Below are 24,439 nucleotides of genomic sequence, written 5' to 3'. Positions count from 1 at the left end.
AATACCAGATTTGCAACAAAACAACCGTATGATTCTGGATCAAGATTCATGGTAGGTAATAATTTGCTTTATTTTCTTAATTTTGCCATCTCGGATGTGCTATTTCCCGCGTATTTTTTCCGTCGCGTTTTCCAAGTTTTGTGAACACCATTATGCTAAATGTAACATTCGCCAACCATTTGCGTATAATTTGCAGTAATGATAATAATCGATTCTTACATCTTTCGATGCATGTGTCGTGAGCATACGTATACTGTACATTAAAAAAAATTTTAATCAATGCAGTACATACCAAATTATGTTTCAGAGTACGGAACCTTGCAGAGCTAAGATTCTTCGTTTTTTTCACTCACCTGTCATTAAATTAGGTCTCGACTGCAGCCAATTGATGGTACCAACAATGACAGCACTAAAATAGAAAAACAGTTCATGTAGCTCTTCACTTTATTTCACATACTGAATCTTTAGCTATGAAACCCTCTATAGAAGAGCCTGTGGGAAGGTGCAATACCTCGTGTGGTGTTGTGAACTCTATCAGAGTGGCATGTGTAGATTCAACAAGAGGCACGTTTGTAATCAATGAGAGGTGGCTGCGTGGCTCAGAAGCCATCATTTGCTGAGCTTGCACCATTCAGTCGGAATCTGCTGCTTGTGCTTAAAGCAGCTTCATAAATGTCGTGTGCTGATGGACCCACCCAGGTCACAAATGACTGAGCAAAAAAAAGAAAACCCATGACATTTAATTGGGTTCTTCAATTAATTTGGATAAATCCTATTTCTGAAAATTAAAAATATCAACTTGAACCCTCCAAGCACTCCACACATGACCTGAATCATCATAAAAGCCCCAGCCTTCGTAACGAGAAACTATTTATTAGGGTTGCCAACTGTCCTGGTATTCACAGGATCATCCGTTTTTTTACAAAGCTATCCTGGGAATTCCGTAATTCTGCACAGGGCATTAGACGTTTCTGTGCTTGTCAGTTTACATGTACGGTAGTTCTCCCCTCTTTGTGGTAGTGAAATATTCCTTTTTTCTAATATTTGTGTACTTCCGAGATGACAGCCCTGCTACTAATCACAATTTACTGCTATATTTACCCAAGAATGTCAGTGTGTAACGCGCGTGACGTCACTCCACGTCGACCAGCCCCCCTAATTAATAATCATGGACAGGTTACGTCCTCCACATGGACCCGCCCCTCATTAATAATAATTAGCGGGTTACGTCACTCCACATGGGGGGGCGAGGCGCCTCCTCCCCCCTCCTCAGCGTCAACTTACAACCCTCAGTACAAAGGCAGAACCCTCACGTCACGCTATCTCCGTAACGCGATTGAGACATAGAAGTTACAACGGATTTTTATTTTATTTCATTTAAAGATCATAACCTTTCAATTAAATAAGTCTGTGTCACCGCGGCCTTACAAATTGCACACGAATGGATGCAATGAATATCACGTCGCGATCTGCTTTTCGCTTGCAAGTTTCTGATTTACTGCAATACACTCGTCCTTGGACGGGCAAAAGGCGAGTTAGGTTTATAATTGGGGAAAAGCACCAAGACAAAATTTAAGAGAAACATTAAAAAAACCCTCTCACCAATCTTACAGGAGTGGATTGACCATGGCTGGCTGATGATTATATGCTTTGTCTGTTTACATATTGGTGCAATAATTACTCGAAATCCATGTTGTGTCTGTAAATTAGTTGACCGAGCCAAACTTCGATAACAGAAAATGCATTTTAACGTTGATATATGTTTGGGAACTGTTTTCAATTTATTATGTAGTGCCAATCTTTTTGCTCTAATTTCAATTTGGTTAATCTGTATTCTCTAACATACGCTGGACAGTATTTGGTTATTTTTGCTCTGATTTCTAATATTTTGCTTAGTTTGTAGTACAGAACTTTTTAAAGTTCACGATTCAATCAAGTTTGGTACAAATGAGTCTATATCCTGGTTTTTTGAGTTCTCATCCGATTAAGCAGAGTAAAACTTGAGCGCTGGATGATTTTGATTATTAAACTATAAATTGCCCTACCCTAGGGGGCAGCAACCAAAATCACAAGTGCCATTTTTTTCGAATTCACAAAAAAAAACCCCTCTATATTTCAAGAGCCGCAAAATGCACGTGAATACGAGACGGTGATCCTTAATAAACGGTGTCACGAAGCAGTCCTTGAAGAGCTGCACGCGGCTCTGGAGCCGGAGGTTGAAAACCACTGCCCATGATAAACTGGACTTCCATGGTAAACTGGATTTTCATGGAAAACTAGACTTCAATGGTGAACTGGCCCGCCCTAGTCAACTGGATTTCCATAGTAAACTGGATTTTCATGGTAAACTAGACTACAATGGTGAACTGGCCCTCCCTAGTCAACTGGACTTTCATGGTGAACTGGACTTCCATGGTAAACTGGATTCCCATGGTAATCCGGACTCCCATGGTGAACTGGACTCCCACGGTCAGTCAGGGGTCGGCAACGGCGTCACGGTTGCCAAGTCCTTTAACAGAGGCGCACCGCTGGCGAGCTCCCCCTATTATTTGCTCGACCACCACCGCAACGTGGAAGGAAGGTAACGAACACACTAAATAAGTAATATAAAAAAATACTTTTTTTAAAGCATGCTTTTATGAAATGTACTAGTAATGGCAGAACTCCACGACTCCAGAAAGTGGCCCCGAGGCTTGCCATAACGTAAGGGACCGTAGTCAATTACAGTCAACGTGAGTTGACCGTGGACAATTAGACCCAAGCCGAAACATAGCATATAAAAATAAATATTAAAAAATCTATTTTTATTTTGTATGATAGAATATAGAATTGTCATCAGTATGACATAAGTATACCAAGTTTGCAGTCGACACCACATTGGGAAGTGGGCTAAATTTGAGTTACAAAATTTGAGGATACGTCAACAACAGAGTGAGTTAATACATTAAATAAAAGCATGTAAAATAAGTAATATTGAAAAATACTTTTTTTAAAACACGCTTCAATGAAATATACCGTACGAGTAATGGCAGAACTCTACAACTGAAGGAAGTGGCCCCGAGGCTTGCCATAACGTAAGGGGCCATGGTGATTTACAGCCAACGTGAGTTGAGCGTGAACAATTAGACCCAAGGCAAAACATAACATGTTAAAAATAATGTTTAAAAATATAAAAAAAAAGTTTTATGATAGAATATAGAATTGTCATCAGTATGACATAAGTATACCAAGTTTGCAGTCAATACGACATTGGGAAGTGGGTTAAAATTCAGTTACAAGATTTGAGGATACGTGAACAACAACAGAGTGAGTTAATACATTAAAATGAAAGCGCATAAAATAAGTAATATTTAAAATACTTTTTTTTTTAAACACGCTTTAATGAAATATAACGTACGAGTAATGGTAGAACTCGACGACTCCAGGAAGTGGCCCCGAGGCTTGCCATAACGCAAGGGGCTATGGTGATTTACAGCCAACGTGAGTTGAGCGTGGACAATTATACCCAAGACGAAACATAACATGTAAAAAATAATGTTTAAAAATATAAAAAAAAAAAGTTTAATGATAGAATATAGAATTGTCATCAGTATGACATAAGTATACCAAGTTTGCAGTCGATACGACGTTGTGAAGTGGGTTAAAATTCAGTTACAAGATTTGAGGATACGACAACAACAACAACGCCAACAACAACAACAACAGTGAGTTAATCAATTAAATAAAATCGTGTAAACCCCTCCCCCCCCCCTCGCATCTGACACGTCGCGATCCCCGCCCACGTGACACGGCTATTAGCGAAGCGCTTCCGGTGCGCGGCCACCTCAACCTCCCGGCTGCGAGAGTGACGCTGTGCCGGCCTCGCGGCTTCCGCATTGGACGCGTTTCTCTTTAATTTTGCTTTGCATTTCTGCGGGGGGGAGGTTTTTTTTCGTCTTCTTCTTCTTCTCCTCCCTTCTCCATTCTCCTCCTTCTAAACAAACAACAAGAAAAAAAGCCTGCCTCGTTTATTTCGTCGCCGCCGTCGTCGTCGTGTGCTACTTCTCCTCCAGACTCTCGGCATCATCATCGTCCCCCCCCCTCACGAATAAAGGCGGCAAGATGATTAGCATGTGGAAAATGCGCGAGTACTTGGACAAAGCGTAAGTGTCGCCGCCGCTGCGCTCCCCTCTCCACCACCTCCACGTATGCAAGAAATGGCTGACCTCCCCGCCGCCAAACGCGTCTCTCTCGTCTCGCTCGCTCTCGCTGTCGTGTTCACCTCTGCCGCCGTATTCTTAGCCGTCGTTCATTAAAAAGAGCGCGGCGGTTCGTGTTTTAATTTTTGCCGTGGTGCCAGACGGGTGGAAATGTGTCTCCCTGGACACTCGACTCTCACACCCCCCACCCCCCCTCACCACCCGGCTCACCGCCGCCATAGACCCTCGTAGTACTTCCCTCGGCCGGGTTTGGTGCCTCGTGGGCGGTAGGTTTTCTAGGAAAGAGGTGGCGACTTAGGCCTTCGCTGGCCCGTTTACGAAGGCAAGGCCCAGATTTAAAAAAACGATGTTGCTGCCTTATAGGCACTGTGTTGTACCACGTTGCGTATCGCAGGCTCGCACACACTACGAGTGTGAAGTTGTGTCACTTGGGAAGAACACTCGCAAATTACGACCAAGGACGCTGTCATGTCGCTGCTTTCTTTTGACGTTCAAATGAATGGGCATGTTTGTAGAATGCCACTGCAGTAGCATAATGGCGCGCCTGATACGTGAAAGTACATTTTCTATTATCAATGGGACATTCAATGTGTGTAGGACGGCATGGGACACAGCACAGGTACACATTGACGGTGATATTATTGGAATTTCTTTGGCAGGGATGTCACTAGCATGAAGTAATGGCGCGCCTTATACACGGTCTCTTTTTAATCGTTAATGGGACATCCAATTCGTGTAGTATACTACGGCCTAGCCTAGGGAAGTAAATACAAGAGAAGACTTAGATCTGAACGCGCATCTTAAGCCTGTATCGTTATTCCTTGTAGAATGCATAAGATATCAAACATGACCGGCTGCCCCCCCCCCCCATCGATCCCATCATATGACAAGCCATCACCACCCAACTTAAGCTATGAAGACTTAAGACTAAACCTCAATATTTCCTGAATAAGGCCAGCCTGTCAAACACGGTTATGTTTCAGTACAGTGATATTAATAACATAATCGTATGAGTTATTGTTATAGCATGTACATGTTCAGTAAAGCAGCAGCTTGGTACTTCATTTTTATTTCCATATTTTAATTAAAAACGACGGTACTGTATGTGGAAACACTTGAGGTGTATTATGCAACTAGCCACGCAAACATCTCGGGTGTTTTCGGGCAGGGTTTGTGCTTTAAGCTCTGGAAAAAAAACCAGGAAGCATAGTTTGACAATATACCTTTTTTTGGAAAAATCTAATTATGGAAACTCCTGTACAGTAATTACAATTTGGGACGATTACTTTTATAATGAACGATTACTCTTTCTTCATGGCCTGACTTACGTGTATTACTTAAATGCCTTGTCATTCTGATTTTTTGTTGTATTTTCCACGAAACGTGCAGTGTTTTCCACGTTGACTAACATGCAAATTCCTCAATGAACCCATGCATATACTTTACCAGTTTTACATGAACGATAAGGTATACACCTCAAATGCTAAAAGCATGTCTGTGATTGGGTGCGTTAACATTGGCCATTTCGACCTCGGTGAAGTCTATAAGACCAGAGGACTTTGAAATAAAACACTGTTACAGCACTTTATGGTACTCGGACAACTGGTAAGTGAACTTTAAGGTTTTGACGTGGAATGTATTGGGTGTGGCAAATTGGGCAACTCGTCTGCAAGTACAATTTGGTGAATTTTAAACATGTTTGCTTTTTCATTACAGGCCTTTTTTGTATTCCTCATCGTTGCATACACGTCTGACCCTATAATCCAAATATTCGTAATGTTTTACCACTCCAAAAATTGCTTCAAGATTGTCGCAACAGGTGTATTTATGGCACTGTTACATGGGATATCAAGACTAATAAAACCAAACAAAGAATAGTGATTATTATATTAATAAAGTAAGTTTTTATTATGGTCATTATTTACACTTCGATGCTCATGGTGTTAGTTTGTGTCTTGGACAACAAGAACAACATGATGTTCTTAACATTACAAAATTAGTGGCATTTAAATTGGTATACATAGACTCATCCTCATTTAAGTATAAGAATGTTTATGTTTAAGTAATGGTTGTGAGCTTCCACGCATGTTTTGGTTGACAACATTGCTGTTGCTAGATTGCACAACTTTAAGAGGAAGTACTGTAACCGTTGATGCCCGATACAATGTGAAGTCACATTATACAACCCACTTTACACATAGAGTATGGTGCTACTTAAAGGTATTCCAAAAAATCTGAACAGTTAAAAAAATTCAGATATGATTTTTACTATAAATAATACTTTAGCTGCGCGTCATATCACCAAGTCTGGCAAAAAATGTACTCGTTTATGCAAAGGTTAAGAGTTCTAGTTTTATTTCCTCACTTATCCATTCATTTGTTGTTTATAATCTGCAGGTTATTTGACCATATCACTTTGCTGGTTAGTGCGGGTTGGTGATGGCAGGCATCAGATGTGGGTGCAGAGATGTAGAATACAGTAATGGGGTTTTCTGCAATTCTACTTTACCACTTAGTCCCTTTATATACATTAAAGGAGTGATATTTTACTTAACAATGTGTGGCAGTTCACTCATCCTTAAAGGCATTTGCTTATGATATTACCTGCAGGATAAAGTAGCTTTGATAGGACCTGATGATGGGCACAGTCATGTGTACTACCACGCCAAGTGAACGGACACAACGCCTAAAGATTCAGTGGTGTTCCCACAATTATTGTTTAGGGCATGTGACAATTTGGGGTTCAACGTCCACTTTGTAAGAAAGGAGTTGATGGCATAATTTGACGTCATGGACATTCATTGATAAATCAGGCAGTGTCTGATAGCCTTCTTCCAAGGTGCTCAATGTTTGAGTGAAAAATGTGTAGTTTCCCCCATCAAAAATGTGTTTTGGTCCAAATAAACCACGTGCCAACATGAGAATGGTTGATTATAGTTTAAATGTTTTAAGCAAGGACAAAAAACACATGACTATATAACGAGCTTTCTAAAAATGCACACATGCACATGTTACTGGCAGCCAGTGTTTATGGAATGTAGTGGTCAATTAAAAGTAATTCATTTTCCTGAACCTAGTCCTTGCCACCTCACCACTGTACAGGTGTCCATGGTGACAACCATCAGGTGCATGCAGTGTGCACTATGAATACAAAAAACATTGGTATTCACAAAAAAGGCGTCGACCAGGGAGAGAGCCTCAGGACTGAAGTTGAGAAACACTGCCCTCGTAATAAGTCCACGTAACATTTTGGTGACGATCTGTAAAGCCGGCACTTTGGAGGCAAGCGTCGGTGTCACACAGACAATTTTGAGAATCCCATACCCATTGAGATACGGGGTGGCCAAAAGATATCATACAAGTGGGTTTAGGAGTCCATCGGTGACCGCTTTTAACACTTTTTAATCCAACATACTACGTAGAATGCACCTGATTTTTTTTATTCGTGATACTGAGTGAGACATAACTGGATAAAAATGTAATATTGTTTTTACTTTAACTATTTGATGGTTTAAACTGTTTTTTTCAACCAGGTGGATTGCCTGGGCTTAAGATCTGCTCTTTACTCTCTCTTTACCCTCAAGTGACCATGCATTCTTTTTTCAGCTGGCACACTTACGCTAAAGAGACAAGTTTTCTAAAGTGCTCCTTTTTACATATGGAAGGCACAATCCTTGAGGAATTCTCTGTAAGCCTCTGCTATGCTTGAGCCTACCCATAGGACTTAGCCTATATTGCTTAATTCCTTTTAATTTTGCACCACTTAAAGCACAGTTGTCACCCTTAACAGCATTTAGTCTCTAATGCAACCTCAGTGTGGATCTGCATTTTGTCAATGCAGAGTTATAAACAAATTTCATATGCAGTAGTTCAGACTGCAGTAAGGGTACGTTCGTAATTAATTGATATACTCAAATAATCCTATAATTTGTTCTCAGTTTTTACTTTAATTTTGTAATATTTTCAAAATAACTTAGAGTGAAATTTGTATTTAAAGCTTTCGTATAATATCTTTTCCCTTCTCCGTGACTTTACCGAAAGAACCAAGAACTTAGAGTGACTTGACTTTTTGTTAGATGTGACCATGGTCAGGAAACAAGTGCATGCTGGCTGTGACCGTTATTTTTCTACCCAATTTTTATTTTACATTATTTATATGATATGTGGTCCGAGACCAAGTGTTGAGGTGGCATGATGTGCTGGAATATGAAGATGAGGATATTAGATGTGACCAGAGAAGAGGCCCCGAATAAAAGTGCATGTACAAACAGTCTTGGCAGTGGGACCCCATGCAATAATGGCTTGGAAGGAGGAGAACACTACGTAATGGCATTAAATGACTGCTTTAATTGCCAATGAAAAAAATCATGATACCTATTTAAGAATTGGCTACAATATGCGGGTATATATCCTATGATTTGTCATATAAATGTGATTAGTTGTACAAAATAGGGGTCGCACTGTTTTGTAAGAATTACGTAAAACACGGTGTCACTTGCTGTTGTGAATTATTCCTTTTAGGTTACCAAGGGGAATTTTTTTTTTAAATCTGGTTTCAGGGAGGGACCATGCTCTGAAACTTGCAAAACCTGTCTCGCGGTATTTAACAGCATGTTTGGTCACACTTAGTATCCTCTGCTCATTTTATGTACAATGCAGTATCATTTCTTTGAAACCTGGAATGGTTTTCTAAGGGAACGTTCCTATTTGTAACCACATAACATGTGTTCCTAACCAATTCAAATTAATAATAATTACATGGGGAGGGGGAGGAGTGGCATAGTGATTAGCGTACTGCGTGGTGACCCCGTGACCTGAGTTTGATTCCCACCCATGGCTAACGTCAGTGTAGAGTGATATCTGAACCAATCCTGCACCTCCTCTCCCCCTACCCTTCAACTTGCTCAGACTACCATGGCGACGTATGGCAAGGCGCACCCTCTGGATGGCCTTCATCTAAGTATATTGACAAAGAGCTGTAAACTATTTGTCATACGCCATCTTGCCATATTCGAAAAATGTTTGCTGGCTGGATTGCTGCCTGGGTTCATGACTGGCTGGTATGCCGCCAAGTGGGCGCGTGTGCTTGGGGAACGTCACCCCAGCACATCTGCGTGATGCCGGCACCCACATTCCACGGTTTGTGACATCACACCTCCACCCACTCGCCGCCGTGGCCGTTTTTATACCGCACAAATGCGTGGGCTCTGCTATCATACTACAGTTTGTTTGAAAAAGATGGACCCAATTTCAAAGCAGTATATATCACGATGGCAACATGTTACAATTCCACAAAAGTTACAAATGGTTTAATGAGTGAAGTTTTTCTTACCATTTTAAAAATGCTCTGTGACCTCCACCTGCTGTACGGACAACATCGAGACGATAGTTGAATTCGTCCTAAACGCCTCTCTTACGTTTTCCTCTGAGGTGCGTGGTAGCCCTGTGCTCTTCCCCTTACATAAACAGCCTGTTTCCTCAAATTGTCGATACCAACGACGAATGCTCTTTGACATTGGCGGATCAATGCCAAAGCGCCGTTGAAACGCACGCTGCACCGCAATTTCGGATTCAGTCTTGCTGAACTGCATAACGCAAAATGCCTTGTGTTGCGGGGTCACCATCTTGCGAATGAATGAGGTTAGGGGCTGTTTGTGCGCTGGGGGAGGCAGCTAGCAGCAATCATTTGAAACTCTATGCCCCGCCCTTTCAAGTGGTAAGAGTTTCATTCATGGGCGGTACATGGTTGTAGAGATATAGCGGTTTCAAATCGAGTCCATCTTTTGAAACACCCTGTATATCATATACTACATTAGGACAAAGCTATGCTTGCTGGCTAGCTGGATGGAGTGAAGGGGGGGAGGCGTGTGCGGAATGCTAGGTATGATAATCATTACATATATGGGGGACTGCAGCCTGCATCACACTTGTTTTATAGCCATTAACATTTAGTATTCTTGCCATCCTGCCATGTTAGTTTGGCTAATCTTATGGCTTTTAACTTACAGCGAAAGCTTTTGTGGAGAATTGTGCTGCATGCTGTTGAAAATAACATTAATTCATGGGATGTGCCAGTGAAGCACTTGTGATGTAATATGTAAGTTCAAAGTCTTTCAGTACCTGAATCAATTTTAGCTGACTACAGGTGGTACAAGGTTCATCAACAATGGCAGGTGTTACTATGATACAGTCCTCAAGGTGACCAGAATATTATTTAAACAAGTGTTCAGGTCTTGAGTTTTAGGAATTTTAACCTTGGTGCACGGTGACTTTCCATGTAATCATTGTACGGCAGAAATATAATAATTATCACGAGCTATAACAGTGGGACAATGCATTTTCTTGTGTCGCTGAAACATGCAACGATTTTAAAATAAGTTTGCATGAAAAATTACTTTGGCTGGATGTGGTCATGTGTGGCCAAAGCAAATAATGTAATTGGTGGGTTTTTTTGACCATTAACCTTTTTAACTTTATTCAAATGTTCTATGCATTTTTTTTACCTTTCTACATTCAACAATTTCCAACCCAGAACATCCTCACCAGAGGACATGGAGTTGATCATGAGGCCTTCTCAGTCTGTATTATATTTGTGATTAGAGACATGGGCCGTGATTAGTTTATTTATGTATCGGTAATATGCATTTATTTATTTTAAAAAAGCTATAGAGTTGCAGTGTTTTACACACGGTTATGTTCAAAGTGGGAAGAATTAAACAGTAATATGCAGTTACACAATTTAACTTAAGCCTAATGTTAGATTCCTGGTGGGTGACGTGTAGAGTGACTAAGATGTTTTACATAACTTGGTTTACATGACACATGATAAAAGATACCATCATCCCACCAATACTAATGGAGGCGGGATTTTTGTATACAACAATCCAGTTTATAATTTTCAGTGAACTTAAAAATAGTTAACACTTTTCACTGTCTCAAATTAGTGTTCATACCATGACTATCATTTTAGTAAATTTAATCCTTCGTTGGAACATAACATTTAATTGTAAAATTATATATTTTTGTATCGTTCGTCTGGAGGATTTATTCTTCAAATGTGGTAATACATTTATTTTTAAATATATTGCCTTAATTTATTTTAATAATTGAGTCTTTCCATGAATTAACATTGTCACTTGATTTACCACTTTTTACTTCCTGCATAATGTGTTCTATTACTTATGCCGCACGACATTTCATTGTTCCTAGGGTTTGTTTAAAAAGAGCTGAGCACTCTGATGTGGAGTTCAAAGGTTGGACAAAAAGCCCTCCTTGAGAGCTCTAGAGTTTCCCCCCCACCCAAAATTAATTAATTCCGAGCATCTAGGCTAATTTTAACCTTTTGCCTGTCATTAATGCATTCTAATCCGCCAAAGGTTTTAAATATTGCAGAATTTAAGTTTTTGGCCTTCCACACAACGCCACAATTCTCCATCCCTCAGGGTCCCTGGCACTGGCTAATGCATTCCCATCTAATTAATACTGCAATTAGGCGTCCTTTAATTAGGGGAGCTCCTGCATATTTTATAATCACGGCAGTGCTGCTAAAATGGAATGTCAGCTTTAATGTACATCTTAGAAAATTATTACTCCCTACCTTTGTGAAAAATGTCATGGAACAGTGACACTCCCTGTTTTTTTTTTTAAACAAGCAGAGGTGACTAGGCCAACTTCAAGCCATGTGAGTGCCTTGCATTTGTGGTCTGAGGGACGAGCAACTGAATGGACAAGCGAGGTGCCATACAGCACATGACATTTATTGCCAAACATTTTAATGTCAGATATCATAATCTATTGGGTGTAAGTGTCACATTCAGTCTTATGTGATGCTAGTGTTTTATGCAGATATTTAGAATGCAGCAATTATATGGATAAATATTCATAACTGCAGTCATAATAAAATGCATTATATTCTATATTAGTTTATTCACTCTTTTACAGTACACCTTTTTTAAAATGTAACTATTCGAAATGTGGTGTTGCTGTTGTTGACTTATAAATACATAGAGTCTAATTTATAGCAACATGATTAATCCACTGCTGGATGTTGGCCCCTCACATCATATTCATTATTGGGGCTGTTTGACCTTATCTGTGCTGGTCTGTGGATTCGTAAGGTGGAGCCCAAAGCCTGGTTCTATCACTCGCCACTGATGTTTGCTTTGGCTGGGATTTTAACCGAGGTCGTCGGGTTCATGGGACGGTGCACTCACCACTACATCATCGTTACACCAAACTTGTTTAATTACCAGTAAATATAGTCCTTTTTTTCGTCGTTGTTACCTTTTTTATTTTACCAGCCAAGGCTCACTTAAGGCTCACTTAGCTACATAGCTATTTTTCATAATCGACCTGGCCGCAAATCATAGCTCAACAAAGTAGCTTATCACGTGGAAATTTATATCAGCCAAATACTGTAAAATGTTTTTTTATAAATCTGGAAGGAAATACCGGAGGACCTGGAGAAAAATTCACACGACCACGAGGAGAACGTGAAAACTCCAAATTTACAGGCATTAGGATTGCAATTGAACCCACGACCTGCATACCAGGCGAGGGAGTTAACATCCCACCACTGTGGTGTTATCGTTGGGCTACCTAAAGCACCTTTGAAGGCCACACCTGGCGTGTTAGAACATCTCGCCACCGTGGCGTCCCCATAAGTTAAGAAAATATCAAACCAACATGGAGAACGTTTGTGTTTGCTTATGTAGTGCAGAGTGTCTTTGTACATAAAGAGATTTGTACCATGACAAAATATATTCAAATATTGGGCATAATTTGATGGACTGTACACATACATGTATGAATTTGTTCATGTATAAATTTGTTAACAGAATGTTTTATTTATCATGGTTGGCTTGTTAGAGTTCATATTAATATATGCAGAGTTACCAAACTGGAAGATTGACACGAAGAATAATGGATGGTTGAAGTCATTTTCCTAATTGCTAAAATATCATGTTGCTTTTTCCAACATTGCTGTACATGTGCATAATATCAACACCATCATATGTAAATGTGTTGAGGTGTGGCATTAACCATTGACGTTTTCCTATGTTTGTCTTTGTTATGTACCTTCAGAGTTTGTTTCTAGTTATATGTTTGCGGCAGTCAGGGTTACTGTTTATAAGGAGGGTGAAAACTTACACTGCTAAATTATTCCTTAGGTCATATTCACTTTAAGATGTTTTTTGTTCATGTTTTTGTTTTTTGTTTGTTGCGGTTGCACCCGATTCAAGAGCTGAATGGCTCACAGGGCTATACCTAATAAATGAACTTGATGTGCATATTCACAAGAGTACGGAGTTAGCAGTGCATTTCAATAAAGTGCTGATGGAATTTTTTTTTAGGTGTTATATTTTTTTGCGTTTATTATGAGGACTACAATAATAACTAGTTTGCTTGGTATATTTAGCATTCATGTTTAAACAAGTGGTACAGACCTTCGATAGGCTCCACTAAAGAACTTCCAATACCACAGAGACAATGTTATAACATTATAAAGGCAGCTAATGATATTATAACCTGTAGTGTCAGTAAGAAGTGACATTGTATAGCAATTATGTGTGTAATATTTTATATACTTATATCGTCATTAAAATTACATTTCTGTTTTCTGCTACATTAAATTATAATGTGTAAACATTACCTCGTATTAATTTAAAAATGCTCTTTATTTTGGTGAGATGAACAAGAAGCTACCTCCATTAGGCGTGTTAAAATTTCACAAGGCGTTAAACAAAAATCGTAATCTTCACGTATGATTGTTTTATGAAAAGCTGAAACGTGAAACTCAAAATGCCCCATTTTCTACACCATTTTTCAAGGAGTACTACAAATGCCCACGGTGTGAAAATACAATCTGGGATTGCGAGTTTTTTTAAACGATGAAATTGTAAAGTCAATACACTTTGGGTCTTTGGTGGAAAATTGAATTGCACCGAGATTATCGGCAAATATTTGTATAATGAAAGCACAAGTTTGATATTGCATCGGGTAAATAATATGTACTTGGATGACGAGACACCAATGTGATCATTTTTATCCTCTTTAAGTCTATCCAGGGCTCCAGTTCAGTGCCCTTCATAGTCCTCAATACCCTCTTCTGTGCGAGGCTGTTTTTTTCTCATTCAAACCACCTATTTTACATGGTATTGCGATATAAATGCGATGGAAAGTATTACGTTGGTTAAAAACATCGCTGTACTTTTGTACTAAAGCGTTACATGAATGTCGAAAGGTAACCCCCCCTTTGCATAGCATTTTAAATGTGTGAAAAACGTAATGCGTTTCCTAAACGTTTAGTATTTTGTGCAAACCTGTACAGTAAAGTGAGCCTTTGGATTAAAATTGTAATGGTTGATTATTATCTGCACATTCCGTTATTTATTAGCAGCTTTAATACGTGAGATTTACAATATACGCTTAAGATTCTTATGTAATCCTGTGAACATTGGAACAACATTTAATCATTACATTACAGTTGAAATATTGTTTGCTAAATTAATATCTTGTTAGTCGGTTTTTAACAAGACATTTTAGTGACAGAATGATATGCTCATTAAATGTGTTGGCTATGCTTTCATTTTATGATCATAGGATTAACGTTTTGGAATGCATTGCTTCTGTATATCATAATGTATAACTACGATACCAATTCTGTTAATCTAACTTTGTAGAAATTTCCCGTATTAATTAGCTTGAATTTAAAATGCTATATATAATCCTGTCTGATTTAGTTCCTTCCACTGAAAGCCATACACTCAAATATATTTGTTTTTTTTATCAAGCATACATTATATTTGCAAATTCAATGCTTGAGAAAAAATACTTTATTCATTATATCCTTAATAAACAGTTCGTGTGACTTTTAGTAAAGAGTATATCAAACTCAGGGTTCAAGTTTCTATGAAACTGGAAGCTTCATTTGGCCCTTGGGTCTGTGATATTGATGAGACATGCAAGGGTCATGATCTCTTCTTGTAACTACGGCTCTATAGCTCTGCCGTTTCTTATTGTACATCAGTGGCCGACCATAAATGTTCTTGGCTCGCTGAAATGTCCGACCCGACCGCTCTCTCGCCTGTGGAATCCCGATATTAAATTGCACCTAATCATTCTTGGTGCACAGGTGTTCGAACGTAGGCGTGCGATTGGCATAGTGTTCTCTCCTTCGTGTGTTGACTTAGATTTGTTTGGACCTACGAAAACTTAGTTGAGGTGCATTGCATCTATAATCAACGGCATGGAATCCCCCATCAAAATCGACTGTCAAAATGGGAAGGACTAACGTGTCTGCATTTTCTTCGCATTCCGTTCTGATGAGTGTTTGGCAGGTTGCATTCAGACGTTTCAACACGATTCTATGCTTGCTGCCTGCACTGTTATTTCCTGTCCTGAATAAAGCCTCAATTGCATATTTCTACAATACTGTCCTGCTTTAATGGTGCAGGTAATGCACGCCGTTTTGCAATATAAAGCGTTGCTAATTAGTTAAATATGTGCATGCCAGAGTGTTCTACTTCTAAGTGTCATATTTACAACAAAAAAGATTCAAGTTGGTGAAAAGCAGCACCATTGTTGGAGACGGGAAATTATTTCATGCTTCATCACTTGCCTGAATCCCAAATCCGTATTGCCTTCATACTCTGCTAGTCTAGAATGTCAGCGCAAGGCCAGAATCAAGCCACATGAGTCAATTTTTAGTAGTATACAGTAGGGCTGTATGTGACACTCTATGCTTCCTGTCTTAAAATTGGTTAACCGAATGCATTATCACAATGTTTTTATTTTTCAAAATTTCAATTGAACGTTGGTCTTGGGTGCAGTAACTCTTTCCGTATTGTTTTTTCACCTCTTGTTTGTCAGTTTTCGTTTTTTTTCATCACATGAGCTTTTATTGAATAATCAGTGCAATAATGAAGATTTGGAGTTTTCTTATAACGCATAGCTGCAGCGTAATGCGATACAGAACCATTAGGTACTAGGCTTAGGGGTATAGGTCAGTGTCATGTTGCCACCTGGTAATATTGGCTGCAATGTGTATTTTAAAGGATGTCTTGCCCCTTGGTCTTAAATAATCCCCAAGTGTGTGTGTGTTTCTTGAACCACACACTAGTTTTCATTTTTGGATATCCCCCAGACAAAAGACAACGAGCAAAACACATACTTGCCACCACACAAGATTATGCGACCTGGCATGTGTATCTCCCTAAGTGCTTCATCCTTCTATCTTATACATATTGGAGCTGACTTGTTATGCTTGTGTATAGTACTGTGATATGCCCCAAACTTCCTTTTTTGTTGTTAATATGCTCTTTCGGAAAGCTGCGGCAATTTATATTAGGCTTTTTTGCTCCAATTATATACAAAATATTTGACACGTGTCCATTGTGCACCTTAAACCTGATATTTATTTAGCGTAACAAATTGGCCGTCATTTGATTGTATAGCCTTTTGGTGTTGAAATGCGACACATTTGCTGATTAAGTTAAGTTGAAGAATAATAATTCCCTTGCTATAATACATTGGTCAAATATTCCTTACATACTTTTAATGCGATTGGGCTGAATTTGACTATGTTAAAATAAGGAAAAAACGAAATTCCTTCTGTTTGCTATACAGCCAGAATGGCAAAAAAAATCGTCAATAGCAAATCAGTGTTTCTGCGGTAACACTTTTTTTTTAATCTCTGCAAAAAATTGCACTGCTAAGGCTTACTAACTAGGCTCATTTCACTGTTAGAAGAGCCAAATTGCCCAGCAGCATGCTTCACTGTAATTTTTTTCTGCAGTAACCCACTGTGAGAACGCGAGCGCACGGAGGCTCGGGAACAATGTGAAGCTGTGTTAAGAGAGGCGTGCGGGTTTACAACTCCGTGCGTGCAGACCTGGGGCACCCAGAGCCTGCTTGTTTCTTGACACCTGCATCCAGAGCCAAAAGAGAGGAGTAATTTTTTTAATTGTGGACCTTGTGGTGGGCAGATGTACGGGAACAGTGGATGCTTTTGTTTGTGTTTTTGTCCGCAGATAATTGTGGATGTTTCAAACCCCAGTGTTTAACTTCGAGATAAATCGCAGCAAACATTGCAGCTGGAAATTATGTAATTGCACACATAATTTAACATTCTTAAATACTTATTTTTATATGTTGCAATACAATTTATATTTTGTTATTGAGCTGTAATTCAATTGACCAACAATATACACAATGCCTCCATAAATATACCTTCATATTACACGGTAAAACATTTGTTCACTTGAAAATAATGAATACATAAGATTTCTGCAGACTTGGAGGCCTTCCATCCGGCAGTTGATTCAACGCGGCCAATGACGTCGTCATAAGAGGTGTGCAGTTATAGAGACTTCTGGTTGAAGGCTCTTGTACATGTAAACAGGAGGGATACATGAGAATAATGATGGCTAACATTGTCGGGTGTGTGTGTGTGCCTCTGCGTGTGTGTGCGCCTCTGCGTGTGTGTGCATTTCATTTGTTTCAGAACGAACATCGTTATGAATTACACGGAGATGGAGGCGAAGGTGCGGGAGGCCACCAATGATGAACCGTGGGGACCTTCTGGGAAGCTCATGGGAGAGATAGCCAAGTGAGTAACACTGGAAGGACTGGTGCAAAAATCCTGTACCCCCAACCATTTTTGAATATTTACTTCTGTCTATATATTCATTTTAGTCGACCAGCTTTGTTTTGTAGCACTCTGTCATCTACGTTGTGTCTTAATCTATTGTACGAAGACTTTCAAGTGCAATAAGCTGTTTGCATTTTATGTTTTCTATGCGTCTTCACAGCAAGTATAGTGGAGAAAAGTCGTAAGCGTTCATATCCGTAGTTGTATATAAATATAATGCATGTATGAAATGTCTTAAGGGCGTATAGGGAATTCATAATTCCAAAACAATTGCCGTGCGTTTTTATAAAAATTTCTTTGGCAATAATAAATAGTGTATGGGTTTTATATGCTTCCTTTTTACGATATATACAGTATATGTTTGAGTTTTTTTACGTGTAAAAATGGAAAAAGGCTTCATTTAACATTGACTGTATGTCGCTGTTTAAGCTCCTGCCACTTGGCTTGGTCCACATCCCTACATCATTGCCCCTCGGGGATTGTGGGTGATTTGACCGTGGTACTCGGACCACTGGGAGACCAGCTGTGCTAACCGCCTCATAATTGTACCAAAAGTTCGTTATAAAAACGCGTCCGCGTGTAATTGTACTGTATCGGTAACTGCTTGCAGATGTCCGGCATGATTTTCCATTATGTGGTGGCGTATAAATTTTTAGGCAGTTTTGACTTGTGTAGTTGGGGAAATTGTTGGAAAATGGGTTGACAAGGGTAGGTTTCGTTTAAATTTTTACAGTGAAATGGTAGGTTAGCAAATGTTTTGTTAATAAACTACAGGAATTGAAACCGGTACATAATAAATGGTAATGACTTAAAAATGGTTGGGGCATATTTTGAGCTTGCAATAATTATACTTTTCTGAAACTTTGTTTTGCATAGTTGTAATTAATTGTACATGCATAAAACCTAAAATAACCGGAAAGGTTTTAAATTGTTGTGCAATTTTAAAAGATTGAATTTTACCTCAAATTACCTCATAATGTGAAAGTTGCTTGACATGGATGTTATAAATTTGTTTAAATACAATGAAAGCTTTTACACACTATGCCGAGGTAAAAGGTGCAACTAAAATACAACTATATTTGACATTGATAAATCATTTAGTTTAGAGATCATAGGATTTGAACTTAATATTTTACAATCAATGACATAAAGTGTTATCTTACCTGAAACAAATTAACAGCTTGAGAAAAATGATCTCTCTTAGAGTTGACAACAATTAATTTTCCAAGCATTTCAAGTAAATTATGTATTGTATTACACTCACAACATCAGTGAAATTTTAGGGGTTGTAGTTTAGAGGGAGGAGGATGGAGAAACTAGAATAAAAACTTCCATCAATCAGGGACCATGACATTGGTGAACATTGATTCGGAGGAAAGCGGTTTTACTTTATTTTGCTATGGAAAGGGTAAGACCTTGTTTATTATTTGTTACAGTTTTCTACATCTGTGTTATGTTTTATACGTTGTTAGGCCACAACCATTTATCTCAGCTGTACGTCATATTGATGTTCGAATCTCGATGCCGTATAAATTACAGTTTGAAATTGCTAATTGCGTAATGGTAGCCTCACTCAAATTGTGATGAAGCTGAATAGATTCATCAGATCCAGTTTGTATCATGTTCACATTTGCTGTCTTGTGCCAAGGTCACATCCAGTCTGAGATATGAAGTGTATATTTCTATACAAATAAATAGGCATTTCCTGTTTTCAGCTATTCATTCATTAAACTGAAGGCCTATCATGGGTAAAGATAGCCCTCGATGAGCATGGTTGGCTACGTTCGGTGCGAAATAAGTTCAACATACATATGTAGTGGATTTTTCTATTGAAACGACCTTGCATTTAACGTGTATCACAATGCCGATGCCATTATTGTTAAGATTCTCAAGCTGTGCTGGCCTTGAGCATTTGCCCGTCTTGGAAGTGTCACTGCAGCACATGTGCTCATTCGCCGTTCTAACAAGTGTATCCTCCAGGGCGTGGCCGGCAGGGTCATCTCACAGTCGGCACTCTCGGTCAAGTCTGAGAGCGTTGCCAGTTAAATGTTGAATGCGTAGTCACGGAGCTGCAGGCATTGCATCAAAACGTACATTGATTTGTGTCTCATGTGATCCGAGATGTAGAGCTGCTCTATGCTTTTTGCAAGACACCACCACCCAGGAATGTGCCTCGAGCTTGTGAATTGATATCATGAGTGTGTATGTTTGTGTGTGTATATTAGGATTCAGGTGAAATATCACAAGTTGTAATAAAGTTAGCAGATTAATCAATTGCAACAAACATCGAACGCGTAAAAGATAGCACTTTAAAATTCCCTGTTGTGAGCGTGCACACGTTCTTGTGACTCAATTGTTGTTTTGACACATTAGCAGATGAATGTGAGTCTGAGCACAACTAGGATAGGTTTAGGGGGATATTGACAGATTTAATTCATGTTTCTGAGAACATTGTGTAGCGTATAACATCCTTTTTTTCGCTCCGCTACCCCCAATGGGATGAAGATGTTTTACTCGGCGCTCTTACTGCTTGAGTTTTTATTTGCCAGTTATGTATGCCAGAAATATTATGTTCTCAGATTTCAGTTATGTAATTCATGCAACCTGAAGGACTACGGATTTGAAATGTTTCCGAACGGTCAGTGACAATAAATAGATGGGGCTTTTCGATTTAAAGCTTTCGTGACTGCAGGGATTCATCTTGTTGGTTCTTTCGGTAAAGTCACGTAGAAGGGAAATAATAAAATAATAAAAACAAAACAATAAAATTCTCACGGACGTTTCGGCCACAACACAAGCAGCCGTCCTCCAACGGCTCTGTTTCTTCACCTGAGGACGGCTGCTTGTGTTGTGGCTGAAACGTCGTGATAATTTTTATTTTATTATGTTTTTATTGTTTTATTATTTCCCTTCTACGTGACTTTACCGAAAGAACCAAGAAGATAGATGGGGCTTAACTTTTGTCCTGCTTTAGTAACCTTTTTTTCGTTTTGCGATTTTAGTGGTTTTTAATATTGTTTATATATTTGCATTGGCATCTGGACATTTGTGAAAACATAATATTACACCATGTATGCCATGCATGGACCTTAAGCATAAAAATTGGTTTCATTGCCATAAGTCCTTACTTTTTAAGCTGGCTTATGGCCAGTCACATAAAAAAAAATGAGGCAGACCATTACCATATGTGCTTAGTTTCCATAAATATATACGCATCGTTCAAAGTCAAGTAAATTGAAAGCGTCGTCAAGCCACCCTTGACATTTTTTTTGCACTTATCTGCCAAATTTATGGTGATACATTTTCCTTCATGACAATCGCATAGGTCTACATTATTACCAGAGCGTTTGATGGCATACGTCCGGCGACTAGCCCTTGAGAATAGTGTCGCCCCATTGTGATTCTGCACCTATCTCAAAGGGTCACAAATAAAGATTTGTAATTGTTGGGCACAGCAGGATGCATTCTTTCTGAGTCGACCATATTCACCCGTGTATTATGTTGCTCGAGTGCCAGAGAGTGAGTCTTAGGGCCTGCTGATCAAATACTTAGTTACAGTGTCGGGAAAATAATCAACAATAAGGGCACCACTTTTTTTGTACAGCGTTTTACTTTCTGCAGTGGTTGTATTACATGTATTGCATATCTTTGTTTTAAATCGGGTATGACAATTACTTTTGCACTGCTGTGCGATTTGCTTATTAAATGCATTTTAAATATTAGTCAACTAAATTGTTGGATTTGTTGAAAAATATCACGTACAAAGAAGTGTGCATTGTCTCTCACTGAAACCTAAATCTTGCACATCTTAAAAAAATTATCACGTGGAAACATCCTTTCCTTCTTAAAATGTAAACATGTTTAAAAAAATATCCTGAACCTGGGTAACAATTGTTGGGAGGAAATATCATCATTGCTATTAATAGAGCATTTACAACTTTTCCTGCTGAATGGCTGCAGTGACGGTGGCTCGCACTAAATGATCTTCTTCAATTCCTAACCGAAATTAAAAAATACACATATATATACTCCCATACATTTTGTCAAGACTGAGCTTCCTTGTGTTATTTAGCGGTATTTTGATAGGTTGTATGTCATGGGGGGGAAGGGGGGGGTAACAAATGACAACTGCGCAACAGAGGAAGCGGCAGGGGCCCATGAGGTCAGTGGTTTGGGCCTTGCGCTGACACGTCTGCAGCTGGATAAACAGATTTTTCGCGCCCTCACAGGCCGTTTCCTGCAATCCATGGTCACGGTTAATGAGTATGGGGTGGTTTGTTGGGGTCTGAGTTTGAAGGGGGCCAGCGAAATGGATTGGTGGTGGTGGGAGGGTGCTGGCTTGGCATTGTAGGGGTGGCATTGTAAATTTAAAGGAGTTGGGGGGTGGTGGGAGTTAGGGTGCGTTCGGTGGTGGTTAGGGTCAGCGGGGTTGGGGGAGATGGGGGTGGCAAAATATAATTTTAAAAAATGTTTAAAATTGCCATTCACTTCCCATGCCGGACGCAAAGCCCTGATCCGTCAAAATCGCACCGGTTTCTGGAAGAAAAGCTGGGGGGAAAAAAAAAAGCAGTGTTAATGAAGTTCATGTCGTTTAATTTGCAAAAGCGCATACCTCGGCCATGTGGAGCCAGTTATTGCGCCTTCAGGGAGATCTGGGATTTTTTGCACAATGTCTCGTGTTCGCTCAAGTAGAACTTGACAAAAAACACAAGCATTTAAGAAAAAAGCTAAGCTGGACTTTACCAAAATTCAATGGTAATGGTCACTGTACCATTCAATAGTTTCTACTAATTAAAACGCTAGTCTCCCAAATTGTCATTTAACAATGCAGGTTATTTTCCGCAAATTATGATACAAACAAAACAAACTTACAAATGTAAGGTTACTGCTCATTAATTGCATTCACACACAGCCAATATGACATTCAATGTAGAAAATACATTGTCCAATTTAGTAATGTTTTTGTTAAAATGCTTGTACGAGTGCCGTGTTACATATATATAATTGTGAGACCAGGCTTCCGGAGTGGACTTGAATGCTCGCGCTTTGAGTTTTACAACAAAATGAATACAATGGTTCAAATTAAGTGCGTGTTACTGATTCATGAATAATTAATTCACTTCACAGCATGTACTGCCTTGTGTAGGCACAAAATGTACTGCACTCAGTACAACTTGAGTTTAACTTTTACTAAAAATGTTGAGACCTACTTAATGAACTGGCTGTTCCAGATTGTTTTGTTTTTAATTCTCACATCATTTTTGAACTGTGATGTTATTGTTTAACAAATCTTGTCAAATGGTATTTAACATGTAATTGCAGTCTTATAATTACTTGACCTCTAAAGCTGCCAATTTGGAAAGGTTCTGTTTAGTGTTTCCTGCAGCAATGTGGAAGGCAGTTTTTGTACGATACAGGCTGTAGCAAGTGCTGTGCAGAAGATTATACCCCAAAGCTTTGCTTTGGGATTATTATAAAAGGTAACAGTGAAGAAAATGCGCATGCTACGCAGAGCTCTGTGCTAACAAAGCACAATTCTTTGTTATGATTGTATTACCTATTTTATTTGACCTTTTACCAATTGTGGAGTTATTTGTTTTTTAATGATGAGAATGATACCATATTTGAGAATAGGTGGTGCAGGTAACAGATGTTGTTATGATGATGATGATGTTATTATATTCGTTGTCAGTTTAACAGCTGATTTGTAACTGCTGGCTATAATTGTAAAAATTATCCTTCACCCTTGTAACTGTTGGTATTGGAACATCATAATCATTATTACCGCTGTTCCTAATTTCACAGGTAATTGATACCCGGGCTCTCTGTTGCCGCTGCCGCTGCTCTACCTCTGTCAATGTTACAATTAAAATTGACAGCTTTAGTGTTTATCATCGAAGTACGTGTTGAACGGTGGAGGCAAGAACTCGAGAGTTGAGGGAGCTATGCCTGGCGGAGCAGTCGCTCCGAGGCTCCAGATTGACTCATCCCCCTGCTGCTTCTTCCACCCCACAGAGCGACGTTTATGTACGAGCTGTTTCCGGAGGTGATGAACATGCTGTGGGCACGGATGCTGCGCGAAAACAAAAACAACTGGCGCAGGGCGTACAAGGTGCCCCCTTGCAATGTTTATTTCACTTAATTATGTACAATTTTATTGCAGTTCAAAATTATGTTTTTGTAGAATTAGAATTGCAACATTTTTGAATTCTGTCATCGTGTTTGTAAATTCTTGAACCATTTTTTATAATAAGGGGGTAAAGCTCGGCACCTAAACTTAATGGTAAGCCTAAATATGATACACCTTAAAGGGTGCCAAATTAAATTAATGGTATTCCTTTATTTAGGTCCTGATAAAGGACCACTGGGAAACCCTTTTGTAAGGAAGGGGGTGGTGAGCATGTTGGTGGTACTAAATGTATCTCATTTGGAGAAGAGTAACCATTTTCCTTTTAAGAGATACCAAATTATATGATTCGAAAAATGTTCACAACATGTGTATCTATCATGGAATATTTTCATTAAACATGTTTAATTGCAAGCATTGATGTGCTCGGGTGTTACGGCAACAAACCAAAGCCCCTAAAAT

General features: G+C 39.1%; 1 protein-coding gene across 3 annotated transcripts in view; it reads left to right on the top strand.

Annotated features, from left to right (window-relative positions):
• The first annotated feature begins 3,809 nt into the window (after nt 1-3,809).
• CLINT1 (clathrin interactor 1) overlaps nt 3,810-24,439 on the top strand; it is a 40,416-nt gene continuing 19,786 nt past the window's right edge. For all 3 annotated transcript variants that reach the window (XM_078855406.1, XM_078855405.1, XM_078855404.1), the window contains exons 1-3: nt 3,810-4,142; nt 17,704-17,808; nt 23,866-23,962. In XM_078855406.1, coding sequence (XP_078711532.1) covers nt 4,102-4,142; nt 17,704-17,808; nt 23,866-23,962 — 243 coding nt within the window. In that variant the 5' untranslated portion in view covers nt 3,810-4,101. The remainder of the gene's footprint in view (nt 4,143-17,703; nt 17,809-23,865; nt 23,963-24,439) is intronic.

This window comes from Lampetra fluviatilis, chromosome 4 (genome assembly GCF_964198595.1).
Source record: "Lampetra fluviatilis chromosome 4, kcLamFluv1.1, whole genome shotgun sequence".
NCBI classification, from domain to species: Eukaryota; Metazoa; Chordata; class Hyperoartia; order Petromyzontiformes; family Petromyzontidae; genus Lampetra; species Lampetra fluviatilis.
Note: the sequence above shows the minus strand (reverse complement) of the source record. Positions and strands in the feature narration are given on the sequence as shown.